The following is a 13,479-nucleotide window of genomic DNA, read 5'->3' as shown; positions in this document are numbered from 1 at the left end:
AATTAATGTGAGAAGGTTGTGTAGTAGATACTTACTAGAATCAGCAGCGTGATTCAATAGCGTAGAGAAACCCAGGGGCGCGGGAACTACTTTTAGACGGGGGGGGGGGGGGGGGGGAGGTCACACCATGATAGAGATCAACCTAGGATCCCCCAAATATAGTTTTCTCGCCGGTTTTAGGCCACTTATTTTTCATCCCTTGGCTTTTTCAACAAAAAAAGAAAACATTTGCAAAAAGGAGCGGTATTCTGTCTGAAAGTTGTGGGGGCACCGCCCGCACGGCCCCAGAGTTGGGGGGGGGGGGGGCAAGTTGCCACCACTGCCCCCTCCCCCCGGTTCCCGCGCCTATGGAGAAACTACCGGGTTTACTAGCTTCCTTCATAAAGTGTCGTCATGTCTTATCGTCACCCGAGAAGGTCTTATTGCATAAATATCGATTGAGCTGTCAAGTTAACAAACTTGCTGTGGCAGCCTGACCTGACATGACCCGGCAACTTTTCATTCACGGAATATGCGCAATAAATTTTTTAGGAAAACTCATTGAGTTTTCGTTGAAAAAACTTGTTTTGTTTCGCAATTGTACAAGAAGCATATGAGGGACCTTTTTGTCCCTTCCTGCGAAACGGTAAAAGACTTATTTCGGTCACAGCTCAGGCCAATCTCTAAGGGTCAGTCGGGTCACTTATTTCTTAAAAGGGTCCTTACGGCATCCAAGGACCAATTCCGGCTTTTGAGTGCGCCACATCAGCATTTGATGCTACGACAGATGTCGAAATCTGAAATATATGTTACAGGCCGTATGAAAATTCGGTCCGTTTGCAAACGGCCTGGCCCAGTCAGGCCATATGAAACTACCTGAAAACACCTGCCGTTTGCAAACTATGACCTGAAATATCAGACCGTTTGAAAACGACCTAGTTAGTTTCGGCCTAGCGGATCCAGGGGGGCCACGGGGTCATGCCCCCAAGCCTGAAAGGGGAACAACATATATTTTTTGTCCCCAAAAACACTTAAGAAAAATGAATGTGAGAAGGGCGTAGTAGGTAGAGAGAAAATACCGTATCATTAAAAATCTGTGAGCTTGATAAAAGTGTTGGTCTTGTCTTCACCCAAGAAGTTCTTATTGCACACTTTAACCATGGATGAAAGAACCTTCATCCCCTGGTTCTCCTTCATCCATGCTTTAACTCTCGATCGACGTGTGAAGTTATCGTGTAAGGTATCATGAAGCCGATCGCGACGAAACTTTAGTACCCTCATGGTGACAGAGTCTGAAAATTTAATGACCCTGACCCAAGTGAACTTTGACTTGTGGCCTATTTCTCGAGACTGTTTGGCCATGTTGGAGGCCATGTTTGGCCGGAATAGCGATTCGGCATATGTCGGCTCACATTATCCGCGCTTTTATAGTCTTTTCGTGGTTTAAAACGCTCAAACATGTGATATGATGTTGCTCCCACGCATTAGGGCGGATGCCAATGTCACCTTACGGTCAAGTCAGGTCATTGACCTTTGATGACCTCGGTGCACTTTTCCGAGTTTAACATGTTTCTAGGATAGTTTCGTTTAGCTGAGTTTGAATTTAGCATTTTGCAGCCATTTGAACATTTACGAAGTAGTTTTGATGCCTTCGTATCATGTTACGTAGCTGCCAGTGGTAGTGGACACCTGCTATACGGACGCCCATAAGTACTCCTACTGGTTGATCTGACCTGACCTGCCCCGACATGGTCTAAACGCATGAAGACATTATCTATGATCCAAACTAACATGAAATTTGTGATCAGCACAAAAAAAAAACGTATTACAGCCTTACTTTAGGAGGTTCTGACAGGTCCTGATTTTCCCGTCTTTTGGGTCTGTGACCTGACCTGCAGGCGGTGTTTCACGGCACGCTGCCAGCCGCTGCCAGCGCTGATGGCACTTTTGGTTTCAATGGAGACATCAACAAGCCTATACCCACAACACTCCCGAAGGCTGACCTTAGCTCGCGGAATGCGCTGTCAGCGGCTGTCAGCACGACCGTGAAACACCGCCCTGGAAGGTCAACCAATGACCAAGGACCTTAAAATCGGGTATCATCGGCTTCGTCTCGTCACTCACGGGCAACACGCCTGTTTTTTTTTCCGCGAGCTCTAGCTTAATCAGGGGCCGAACGGCAGGGGGTCCAACCGACACCTCCCAGCCCGCGAAGGCTGCGCCACGCACCGACCCGGAGCGGGCTAATTGGTCGACAAAAGCAATTTGAAGTGTTTTCAAAGTAATATTTAGGCTCGGGTTGGGTGGGCTACCATTTCTATTTTTTTTTTTTAGTTTAAAAAAAATATCGTTTCAGGGCTGTGACGAAAAAATAAGTGGCCTAAATCCGATGAGAAAACAGGATTTGGGGGTACCCTAGGTTTGGTTACTTGCAGGAGTTGGCCCCCCCCCCAAAACGCAAGTCTGGATCCGCCAGTGCTGGTGGGCCACTGCTGCTGGTGTGTTGCTGGTGCTGGTGCCGTGTCGCGATGCTGCTCTGTCAGTGAATCGGTTTGTTCCATGTTGACATGCTGTTCTTCGGCTGTTTGTTTACAAACCATTATAACGTGCCGATTGAATCCCTCGCTCGTTCGTCCTGCAGTGTCTGTCCTCCTTGGCCACCCGGTCTGCTGGTCCGTGTCACTCCGGTCACCCGGTGACACGCGGTGTCACATCGTCCGGCCAAATTGCGCCCATTGTCGGCCGTCACCGCTCTGCCTAATTGGTCCTCTCCAGCTCCCCCCTCTCCCTGCCGGGGAGAGCTCTCTCTCTTCTGCGGCGCGTGCGCCCGTTGTCTGTGTCGGCCGCTTTATGGAGTGATACAATTACCGATAGGGCTGTTCGCGCTCCCCCGGGGGCTGGTCTGCGGGAGGACGGCGCGCAGGGAGGGGACACTGACAGTGATAGTCGCGCGATGAATTCGCCGGGGGTGGGGGAGGAGGGGTGTGGCCGATCAGTCCGCTGATAGCCACAGAACGGCCGGCCGTTTGCCGAGCGGTATCGTGATGGGCGACGATAAACGGTAATAGACCGCCGGCCGCTCCGCTCTGCCTTTGAATCTCGGGGAACGATTTGCGGGTGAAATAGTGGATGCATATTAGGGACGTGGTTTATTGTGTAGGCACGATGGTTCTTTTCCTTGTTCCACGTTATCTTTTCCGTCTGCACCGTCACACTATCGCACTTTATTACCTTTTCACGCTATATGCTAATCTATTCTGACCGGATGTCAGATGTCAAACTTGCTTAGTTTGATCATACTGGAAGTTGTAAATGTAAGAGAAGAATGCGAAAAACGCCCGCTGTAGTTTCCCTTCGGGCTTTCAACATTTTATGCTTTTAAGTAGACTGACGAGCGTTTCGTGCGGCGGGTAGTTTTGATGGGCGCTCACCAGTTACGGTCCGGCATTCAACCATCGCCATGGCTGTAACTATCGCCCGACTGATTAACAACAAAGTCCGCTGTTTTTGTTTGCCGTCTCCTGTCTGCTGTCTATCGTCCGCTGTCTGTGGCCTCCTGTCTGCTGTTTGTAATCCGCTGTCTGTTGACTGCCGTCCCCTGTCTGCTGTCTGCTGTCTGTCGTCTGCCTGCCCTACCGCCGCTGTCTCGTGTGCTGTCCGTTCCGCGCCGTCGTCCGCTTCATGTTGCTCGCTGTGCTGTGTCCGCATTCTGGCTATTCGACCCAAGATTGCAACCGGTGTGGGACTGCCGCAAAAGCCACTCACTTCAGTTCTTTACGTATCACCTCACTATCAACTGTCTGATGTGTACGTTGAGTGTGCTTTAGTATGTACACTTGACAATGTGATGGTGGACGCAAGATTACTTTACTACTCAGTACTCTGTGGACGGACTCAACAACAGGAGTGGTCTCGCGACGACAGCGCCTTGGCGGCTGCTGACCAGAATCTCTCGTTCCGCCGGCAGATCAGAGATGGCGCTGACGCTGCGGGTCCGCATAGAGGACCGGAATGTGGTGAAGGCGATGAAGTTCGAGCCGAACACGGCCGTGCTGGACGCCTGCCGCATGATCCGGGAGCGTCTGGCCGACACCACGGATATCTCCAACCGTGAGTACCGGGTGGGGGCGTCCTCACACCCTCCGGCAGTCTCAGGGGCGACGGGCGAGACGGGTCACACCGCCAGTCTGAGGCCCCACCGGCCGTCCGGCGGAGGCGAGCAGGCGGCTCACATCGATTGCCGAGCTGCCGAGACAAAACACTCCGGTAATTGAGTTGGTTAAGGGGCTGGTAAGCGATGTCGTTTGTTGGTGGGTATTGATCTGGCGGTGGGACGCCGGCAGAGCTGGGGAGGGGAGGGAGGGGAGAGGGTGGCCGGGGGAGCGCCCCGATCAGTGGTCCGTAAACACGGTGGCGGCCCCAGCCGGGGATCGCCCTGCCCCTCAGTAAAAACTGTATTGTGCTACCGTTACATATCGGAGGATACTCTACGCTGGATATACCAGTATAGCGCCTTTTGGGGCGACTAACGGAGCGAGCGAGGGGGTGAGTCTTGCACGTGCGAAATTTCGAGGGGGTACCTCCAACTGACTTGTGCACGGCACCCTACTGACCGGTTTCTAGCGATGTGCCAAATTTGAGCACAATCGGCCCAGCCGTTCTCGAGATCTGGGAGCGGCACCTGCACGTGCGCACGTGCAAAATGGGTCCCAACTGACTTGTGCACGGCACCCTACTAACTGGTCCCTAACCGTGTACCAAATTTGAGCGCCATCGGTCCAGCCGTTCTCGAGATCTGGAAACGACCCCTGCACGTGCGCACGTGCAGCAGCACCCCAACTCTGGCACATGGATATGCAGTGCCTAGTGGGTGCCTACCTACATGCCAACTTTGAGCGCAATCGGCCAAGTAGTTACCGAGATATTGCAACAATTACAAAACTGACACCTCTTCGTTTTGCACGTGGCACGTGCATAAGGGGTCACCCACATGCATCGGGAATAGTCCAATACTTGGTAGAAGGAATGAAGCTACCCTACAAAAATTACCGCGTGTAAATCGGTCAAGTGGTTGCTGAGATATAAGCCTCGCAAAAGCGTCCGCACGGCCGGCCGGCCGGCCGGCCGGCCGCTCATACTCAGAAATTTCCGTTAATCTAAGTAAAGACTCCGCTCGCTTCGCTCGCTCCGTAATTATTTCATAGGTTTGTAGTCTGCGTGACGTGGTAGCAAACTGATGAGAAAGCTACATCTTCTTACTGGTTTAATTCGTTGCGTGCTGACATAATCCCACCGGACATTCTAGGAATTCTCGAGATACGAATAGGTTCGTCAGACGAGCGAGCGCACAATGGAATGTGATTCACTTTATGTAGCTTTTGTCGCCGAGAAAAGACAGATACTCGAGACGGTGATCTTTGTTTTGTCTATCGATTATTTCAACACAAGCCTGTCATGCTCACGACCAGACCGGTTATAGATTTGCTAAAGTGACTGTTTCCTTATTTAAGAGCCGATGATATGGCACTTAGTCACGGTTACCTACAGCGTAACAGTTACGGCTCTATTTACACAGTATGTACTCTGAGCGGTTCGAAGCGATCGATTGCAGTCGGGGCACAATTGAATCAGCTGATTTCTCTCCGCGCGGTGGAAGCGGCGCAATGCCGCCGTGCGCGTCTCACTGTGTCCAGGAAAACAGGAGTGAGAGGTGCCATTGAATATGAAATGCCGTAATTGAAAAATTCGATAGAGCGCTAAGGCATTTATGGGGACGAGAAACGTTAGCTTTAGGCGAGAGGTGTTAGGACAATGAGAACAGACATCGACAGTGTCATAGCCGTTACAGCTGACAGACCACTCAAACGGCGCAGCAATCTCACACTGTTCTGTGGAGAGGCGGTTCCACGGTCGTTCTTTATTAAATGCTGTCTGTCTGCTTTCAGATAAGGACTTTGGGCTGTTCTTCTGGGACGAGGAGACCAAGAAGGGCTTTTGGCTGGAGCCCGGCCGCACACTCGAGTACTACCTGCTCAAAAGCGAGGTGAGTCCCACTATCTGCACATCTCCGGAATATGTACGCAGCTGAGAAGAAATTATCCCCCTTTGATAAGATGTGATGAGCCTTGTGTCAGTGCTTCGTCGTGTCAAATTATAATCTGAATCACTTTACATCACTGAAACTCCGGATTAGGTGAACGGAAGGCACCACGGAACTCCGCTGCGGCTGTTATAAAGCCGCCGGATTGAACCTTGATGTCTGAGGCCACTGGGCTGTTTGAAACTCGGCGGAGAATGAGTCATCACCGAGGTGGGGCCGCTCCTCAGAAGATTTCCTCTCGACCGAGCGACCAACTTGAATAGATGGTGCCGCCGGGGCGGGCGCGTCTGGCGCCCGACTCTGCTCTTTGTCTCGTGGCTAGTGAAGTTTCACCGGCGGCCGGCGGCTGGCTCAAATTATGTGTCATTTCGCCACACACTGTTTTACATAGTTTATCAAATCAAGCTCCGTGAGAGGCAGCACTACGGTGTCCGGTTTGAATAGCTCGTTAAAGTCGGTCTCGTGGGTGGAAATGAATTCAGAGCTCGTCCCAGACCGGTGTCGAGGGGGCAGTTCCGCTTGCCACAGCTCTGAGTACTGTCGGCGGCTTTGGCGTCAGTGCCACTGATGCACCACGGGGCGTCTGTGTGCTTTTATGTGAGAGATCGTTCTTTGATCACGACGACATCCGGATCTATCTGCGTGCCGGCGCGCACGGGGCCGTCTCGTGCCGACCGGTCGGTCGTTGGCAGTCGGCACGGCCGGGCACACCCGTTCATTGCCCGCCATGTACTGAGTCTGACGGAACGGCGAGGATTATCGAGCATGGTGTGGCCGGGGCCGGGCGAGGTGCCTTGGGGTGCTGGCAAGGGATGTTTCAGTGTATACTGACGGTGGATGGAGATATCCGACGTTCTAGAATGGCTTGCTGGTTGATATGATGAATCTCCCTTAGAGCGGACCACGTACGGAAATTGCCGGCCGGAAATTGTCGGCTCGGAAGTATCGATGCCGTATATGGCACGCGGGGGCCGCTCGGTGCCGCCGTTATCTCGCCGGGGCTCTTTGGCACCGACTGGGCCGTCGCGGCCGGTGCGCTACAAAGAGATGAGCGGCTGCGGGGCGGCCTGGCCGGCCGAGCGGAGCCGGGGGAGGCGGCGGGGAGCGGCGCGCAGATCGATAGCTCCCAGTCGCGTCGACGCCAGCGGCGGCGGCTCCTCTCCGGCGGCGGCGGGCGTCCAGTGACGGCGCGGCGGCGGCGCGGCCCGCCGGCGCCGCGCGTGGCTCCCGGCCGGCGCTGCTGCGGCTGGTGGTCCGCCGACCGAGCCAGTCAGCCGCGCCCACAGACAGTCAGCGGGGCGCGCCCAGAGGACAGTCACCGGGACCGCGCTGTGGCTGTCTGTGTGTCCCGGCCCGGTCACCGCCGGGAGACTGGCAGTGCTCCGTCTGCCGCCGCTGGAAATCGGTCGGTCGGGGCCAATCTGCAGCATATGGTGGTGGAGGCCGGTCGGCGGCAGCTGGTCTGCTCCTCTACGCTGGCAGGGATGGCTCCGGAACTAGGAGGTAGGAAGGGAGCGTCGGGGGGCATTGGGCTGTGCAACTACGCAGAAATGAGGGTGTGGAGCATAGTGGTCATCCACCGGCATTCCCTTTATGTGTGAGTGCGCGGAATGGGGCTAGATATGCATAGATTTACATCACAGGATTTAAAGTTGACAAAATGCACGGTCATATTTGAGTTCATCGCTCTGATGGTATCTGGCGCCTTTTTTGAAATTGACAAAATGCAATCTGTGAAATGCTTCGACTAGGAAGCTGATTGTCCTAAAAGTTAATGTTTATCAAAGTTCGTTGCAGAGTTTCATCAGTTCTTATTTATTTGCGTGTGATGTCGAAACGCCGCTCTGCGGAGTAACTATTTTATCTTCATATTGCAGCGCTTATCTCACGTCTGAGAAATTTGATAATCTGACAGGAATACCTACCAATATTTGCGTTTGTTTATGCGATTCAGTGCCATCTTATATTAGTTATGTTGGTGTACCTTCAGTTGAGTTTCTGCACCTAGTTAAAATATTGCAAATGCGTTGAGCTGCAAGATAAGCAAGTGCGTTGGACCGAAAGGTGGGGTCATTGAACCTACCGTGCTGTTCCTTTTTCTGGCTCGTTGATGCTCCCTTGCGGCACATCACATCTGGCTCTCTGTTCCTCACGGAACAGAGAGGTTGGTTTCAGGCCAACCTGTACGGTGCAGGCGCTGACGATCTGGTGGTCGAGTGTCCTTACAAAGTTACAATCTGCTGTCATTATTCCGGCTTACCAACGCTGCCATTTGGGTGCCTACTGGGAGTAGTCACGAGCACGGTTCCAGTTTGCATGGTGCACTGTGCAGTCACAGGGACGTTGTCCCGTCTCTAGTAGGCGCATTGTGTAGGGAGTGGCCACGGGCACAGTTCCAGTCCGCAGGGTGCTGCTATGCACCGGGTCACGGTCCTGGCGCCGGGCCGCTGCTCGCAGGGCGCAGCTATGCGCTGGGGCGCTGCCCTCCCGGTCCGCGGGATGCAGTCACAGGGGCGCTGTCCTGGCGCCGTACCGTTGTCCACAAACCACAGGAAATGGCCACGGACACAGTTCCAGTCGGCATTATGCACTGTGCATCTATGCGCTGGAGCGCTGTTCGGGCTCGCTGTCTGCGCTGTGCGGCCACGGGGACGTTGTCTCGGCGCCGGTCCGTAGGGAGTGGCCGCCGGGTGCGGTCAGAGCCCAGCCTCCCTTCCGGCGGCGGAGTCTGGTGGCGCCCACTTCCGTTCCTTTGAATACCGTCGGCTGTTCGCGGAATCCAGGCGCACTGCGCCTCTGTCAGTTCCGACCGACGAGTCGCTCCTACAAAAACCCGGCTTTGATGTCAAGAGCGGACCAGAAAGAGACAAATTGGTGGTAATTGGATGTTTGGTACGCTGTCTTCTTACCATCAGTCGTGTTTGACGGGAATAATGCGGTGTCTTTCACTCTTGTAACATGCTCAGAACAAGTTCCCCGAATTTGTTTTGGGCTGAGCTCAGGTTTCTAGAAGGGGTCAAGTATGAGGTGCGATTTTTAGTCATTCCTCTGACCATGGGTGTCCCATGCCCTTGCCACCCGGGGAAAACATCGCGAACTGTGGTGGTGAATTGCGCCGGCCAATGCTGGGTGCGTTTTTGTCGCAGGTGGGTCAGTTTCAGTTTTGAGCTCCAGCGACTTCTGAGGACCGTACTTTTCAGAAGTGCCAAAGGATGTCACTGGAGTGTTTCGGGCGCATTTTCTTATCAGTTTCAGCCTCATTTTCCGTCTTCACATGGTCCCTCAAAATCCTAAATCCTCTTTGAGGATTTTGCTTGAATTTAATTTATGATTTTGCTTTTCTTTTTCTCTTCGAAACCGTTATGTAAGCAGCGATGATAAGTAGTTTGCTATGCTTTCTGTGGTGTGCTGCAACATTTTTTAAAGTTACATAAGGAATGGAGCATAAAACGTAAGTAAAAGATAAAGCGGAATTGTAAAACGATGATACCTACCTACACCTTCGCTGTTGCTAGTTTGTCTCGTTTTGTACGTGTAAGCTAACCAGTCATTGATGCTTTCGATGAAATCATTTAGGCGTGGTTATCAACATAAAAATATCACACAGCTCCCTACAATTACCCGTCCCGCCACGCCTCTACCATATGTTTCTTGTCCTCAGGATGTCATCGAGTACAGGAAGAAGCTGCGGCCGCTGCGGGTGCGTATGCTGGACGGCACTGTCAAGACGATGCTGGTCGACGACTCCCAGATCGTCAGCAACCTCATGGTCACCATCTGCACAAAGATCGGTGAGTTAGCCGAGCACGGATGGCGCTCGTCCGGCTCGTGGGAGACCGTGGCTGGGCTGGTTGGGGGTATGTGGATCATGCAGCGGATGCTGGATGAGCCGCTGTGGGTATTTGTCGGTTCCGTGGGACCTAGTTATCCTAATAGCATGTGCATCTGTGATGCCATGTCTGTTCAGCTGTATATTCCAGTCATGGATGAGATAATAATGGATTGGTGTCTCCGCAGTTTTTGGCGACATTGAGCTCAGGCCTGCCATCTAGCGGGAGAATTGTCGTAAGTTAGGAGCAAGCCGAGTGAACGCCGCTGATTAGCATTGTGACACACGGGAGTGTGGTGTAGTAGCAGGCTTGTTGTGCAATTTTTCAAAAGGTTATGTCTTTATATGTCAGTAAAAGCGAAGAAATTAATAGATTTATGTGCAGGGTCAGTAATAAGATAAGCAGTTCCATGTTATTTCTTCATTAAATCGTGAAACAGGGAGTTATTGGAGGCTTCGCCAGCACGTGTCGTTTTCGCTATTTTTCACATGAGTCTTTACTTGGCCTCAGGCCTCAATCAAACAAATTGTCCGATCAAAGAACAAAACTAACTTAAGTACTAATCTATAAGTCTTATGAAAAAGTTAAACGGAATTGCTAACGTCATTGCCGCTCAATATGTCATTCAAGACGCTCTATGAAAAGGACCCAACCAGTGCTGCGTAGTCGATGAAATTTCAGTGACTGGCTCCAACTCCGATTCCGGTATCCCAGTGTACCAAAATTATATTTTAGCTTGGGTGTCAGAGAGGAAAATTATTCCGTAGACAGAGTGAAGGGAGTGGAAAATTGCCGGTAAAGTAAAGCTAACAACAGATGCGAGGGATAAGAGTTGAGTAAAAACAGATTGATAGCATACATTTTCACAAAAAAAATGATAGGATATAGCGTGTAATGTAAGCATCGATATGTTGTTTAAGACCATGCACGACCATGTACGACCATGCCCTTTGCTTTTGACGTTCGGAGTGGAAAATTTATCTTGAAAGGTTGAAGTGAGAGTGGAAAATGGTCTTCATTTGGATGTCGTTTCACACCCAAATCGATTAATTTTGGGTATCCAAATATCGACTCCGACTCCTCCGGGCAGAATTGTCGATTCACACATACTCCGACTGACTCCGACTCTGTAGCCCTGATAAGTCTGTGGAGTCGATGACTTTTCGGTGACGTTCGACTCATACTCCGACTACAGCTTTTAAAAATCAACCGACTCCGAGTCGGAACAGAACCGCTGGCTCTGACTACAACTCCGCAGCCTTGGCCCAAGATAGCCGCCTAAAACAACTTTGATGTGTGATCTTCGACATTGTTAATGTTATTTTAAACAAGGAGTGGAAAAGGGAGACGAAGCCTTCGCCCTTCTCAAACAAGGATCTCCTGTTGTGGATCAATCAACTGCTGGAACAAAAAGGCATAAACACCACGCATCTCATTTCATCGTTTTCCTAACGACTCTGCACCAATGTAAGTAATGATCAATGCAGTGCAGCATCGATGTGACATTTGTTTGCCAAGTTTGAGTGTTATCCGCCCAGCCGTTCTTGAGATATGGAAGCGGCACTCCGCACGTGCGCACGTGCAGTAGCACCCCCATGGTGACACATGGAAATGCATTGGCCACTGGGTGCCTAACTATTGACGAAGTTTTACTGTAATGGGCCCAGTCATTGCGGAGTTACTTTATGTGGAACAATTTCGACACCCCTAAGTTGGCACGTGGCACGTGCCGTAACATTAACTAAGATGAAGAAAATCGGGCGAAATTCGGAGAAGAAGGAATAAGCCTACCAAATGTGCATGACATATTGCCAAACTGCCGTACCATTGTGAGTAAATGACCATATAAAAGGTCTTGTACAAGCCGGTGGGACTGGGCGTTTCAATACACACCGTCTTACGCATTTTATTTTCGTTATTACCTAAAGGCTGTTTGACGTTTTTGGCTTTCAAGCATTTAAGACATTTTTGTCGCCTCGGGTCCAGTAAGATTACCTCCAACTCGTGGAAATATGCACTTCAAGCCAACTAACACACCACACCCACGTGTGTCATAATGGTGAGAGATGGCGTTCACTCGGCTTGCTCCTAACTTACGATAATTCTCTCGCTAGATGGCAGGCCTGATCCCAATGTCGCGGATCCCAATGTTAATTTCCACGAGACACCAATCCAGTGTTATATCATCCATGTTCCAGTGTAATATCCAAGTAATATCGTTATCCGTGCGTGTTGCGGTTCGGTAGCAGTGACGCTACCAACAAGTACTACCCATCGATTGCAGTATGTGTGCACGTGTCTTGCGTTATTTGTGTCAGTAAATGTCTAATTGAGTATCAGTCAGTCTCAACGTTTGTTACGGAGCGAGCGAAGCGAGCGTAGTCTTTCCTTAGATTAACGGAAATTTCTGAGTATGAGCGGCCGGCCGGCCGGCCCCGGCCGGCCGTGCGGACGCTTTTGCGAGGCTTATATCTCAGCAACCACTTGACCGATTTACATGCGGTAATTTTTGTAGGGTAGCTTCATTCCTTCTACCAAGTATTGGACTATTCCCGATGCATGTGGGTGACCCCTTATGCACGTGCCACGTGCAAAACGAAGAGGTGTCAGTTTTGTAATTGTTGCAATATCTCGGTAACTACTTGGCCGATTGCGCTGAAAGTTGGCATGTAGGTAGGCACCCACTAGGCACTGCATATCCATGTGCCAGAGTTGGGGTGCTGCTGCACGTGCGCACGTGCAGGGGTCGTTTCCAGATCTCAAGAACGGCTGGACCGATGGCGCTCAAATTTGGTACACGGTTAGGGACCAGTTAGTAGGGTGCCGTGCACAAGTCAGTTGGGACCCATTCTGCACGTGCGCACGTGCAGCGTGCCGCTTCCAGATCTCGAGAACGGCTAGGCCGATTGTGCTCAAATTTGGCACATCGCTAGAGACCGGTTAGTAGGGTGTAGTGCACAAGTCAGTCGAAGTTACCCCCTCGACATTTCGCACGTGCAAGGCCCACCCTCTCGCTCGCTCCGTTAGTCGCCCCGAAAGGCGTTATACTGGTGTTAGCGTCTGCGTCAGGGTCAGTATCTGCACCGACGTCATTATTGGCTTGATGTCAGTGGCGGACAATTGTGTCAGTATCTGCACAGTATCGGTGTGGTTATCTAGTATCTACGGCTGTGTCGGTAGTCGGTACTGGCACCTGCTCCTGCCATACAGCCGGTATGTCAGCGGCTGTTTTTTTTTTTTTGTGCGGTGTCAGTATCAGTATCAGTATCTGAGCGGTGTACCGTTACCTTTGTCGGTACCGGCACCCACTCCTCCCGTAAAGCCGGTACGTCAGGTGTCGGCGGTGTCAGTATTGGTACCTTTGCGGTGTCAGTGTCAGTATCTGTGTCGGTATTCTATCGGCACCTCCTTCTCTCCTACAGCCGGTATGTCAGTACCGGTATCTGCTCCTCCCATACAGCCGGTAATACAGCCGGTATGTCGGCGGCTGTGAGCGCGGATCGATGGCCGGCCCGCCGGCAGCCGGGACGCCGCCTTCCCGGCGCCTCGCACCCGGTTCGGTTTCAGCTC

The 13,479-nt window shown here is 51.8% G+C and overlaps 1 protein-coding gene across 7 annotated transcripts in view; it reads left to right on the top strand.

Annotated features, from left to right (window-relative positions):
* LOC122379056 (talin-2-like) overlaps positions 1-13,479 on the top strand; it is an 88,408-nt gene that overhangs the window by 33,853 nt on the left and 41,076 nt on the right. For all 7 annotated transcript variants that reach the window (XM_043360935.1, XM_043360936.1, XM_043360934.1 and 4 more), the window contains exons 3-5: positions 3,947-4,089; positions 5,925-6,022; positions 9,741-9,870. In XM_043360935.1, the coding sequence (XP_043216870.1) occupies positions 3,954-4,089; positions 5,925-6,022; positions 9,741-9,870 (364 nt within the window). In that variant the 5' untranslated portion in view covers positions 3,947-3,953. The remainder of the gene's footprint in view (positions 1-3,946; positions 4,090-5,924; positions 6,023-9,740; positions 9,871-13,479) is intronic.

This window comes from Amphibalanus amphitrite, unplaced genomic scaffold (genome assembly GCF_019059575.1).
Source record: "Amphibalanus amphitrite isolate SeventyFive unplaced genomic scaffold, NRLGWU_Aamphi_draft 000070F_arrow, whole genome shotgun sequence".
Classification (NCBI taxonomy): domain Eukaryota; kingdom Metazoa; phylum Arthropoda; class Thecostraca; order Balanomorpha; family Balanidae; genus Amphibalanus; species Amphibalanus amphitrite.
The sequence above is the reverse complement of the archived record's forward strand: the minus strand, read 5'-3'. Positions and strand labels throughout refer to the sequence as shown.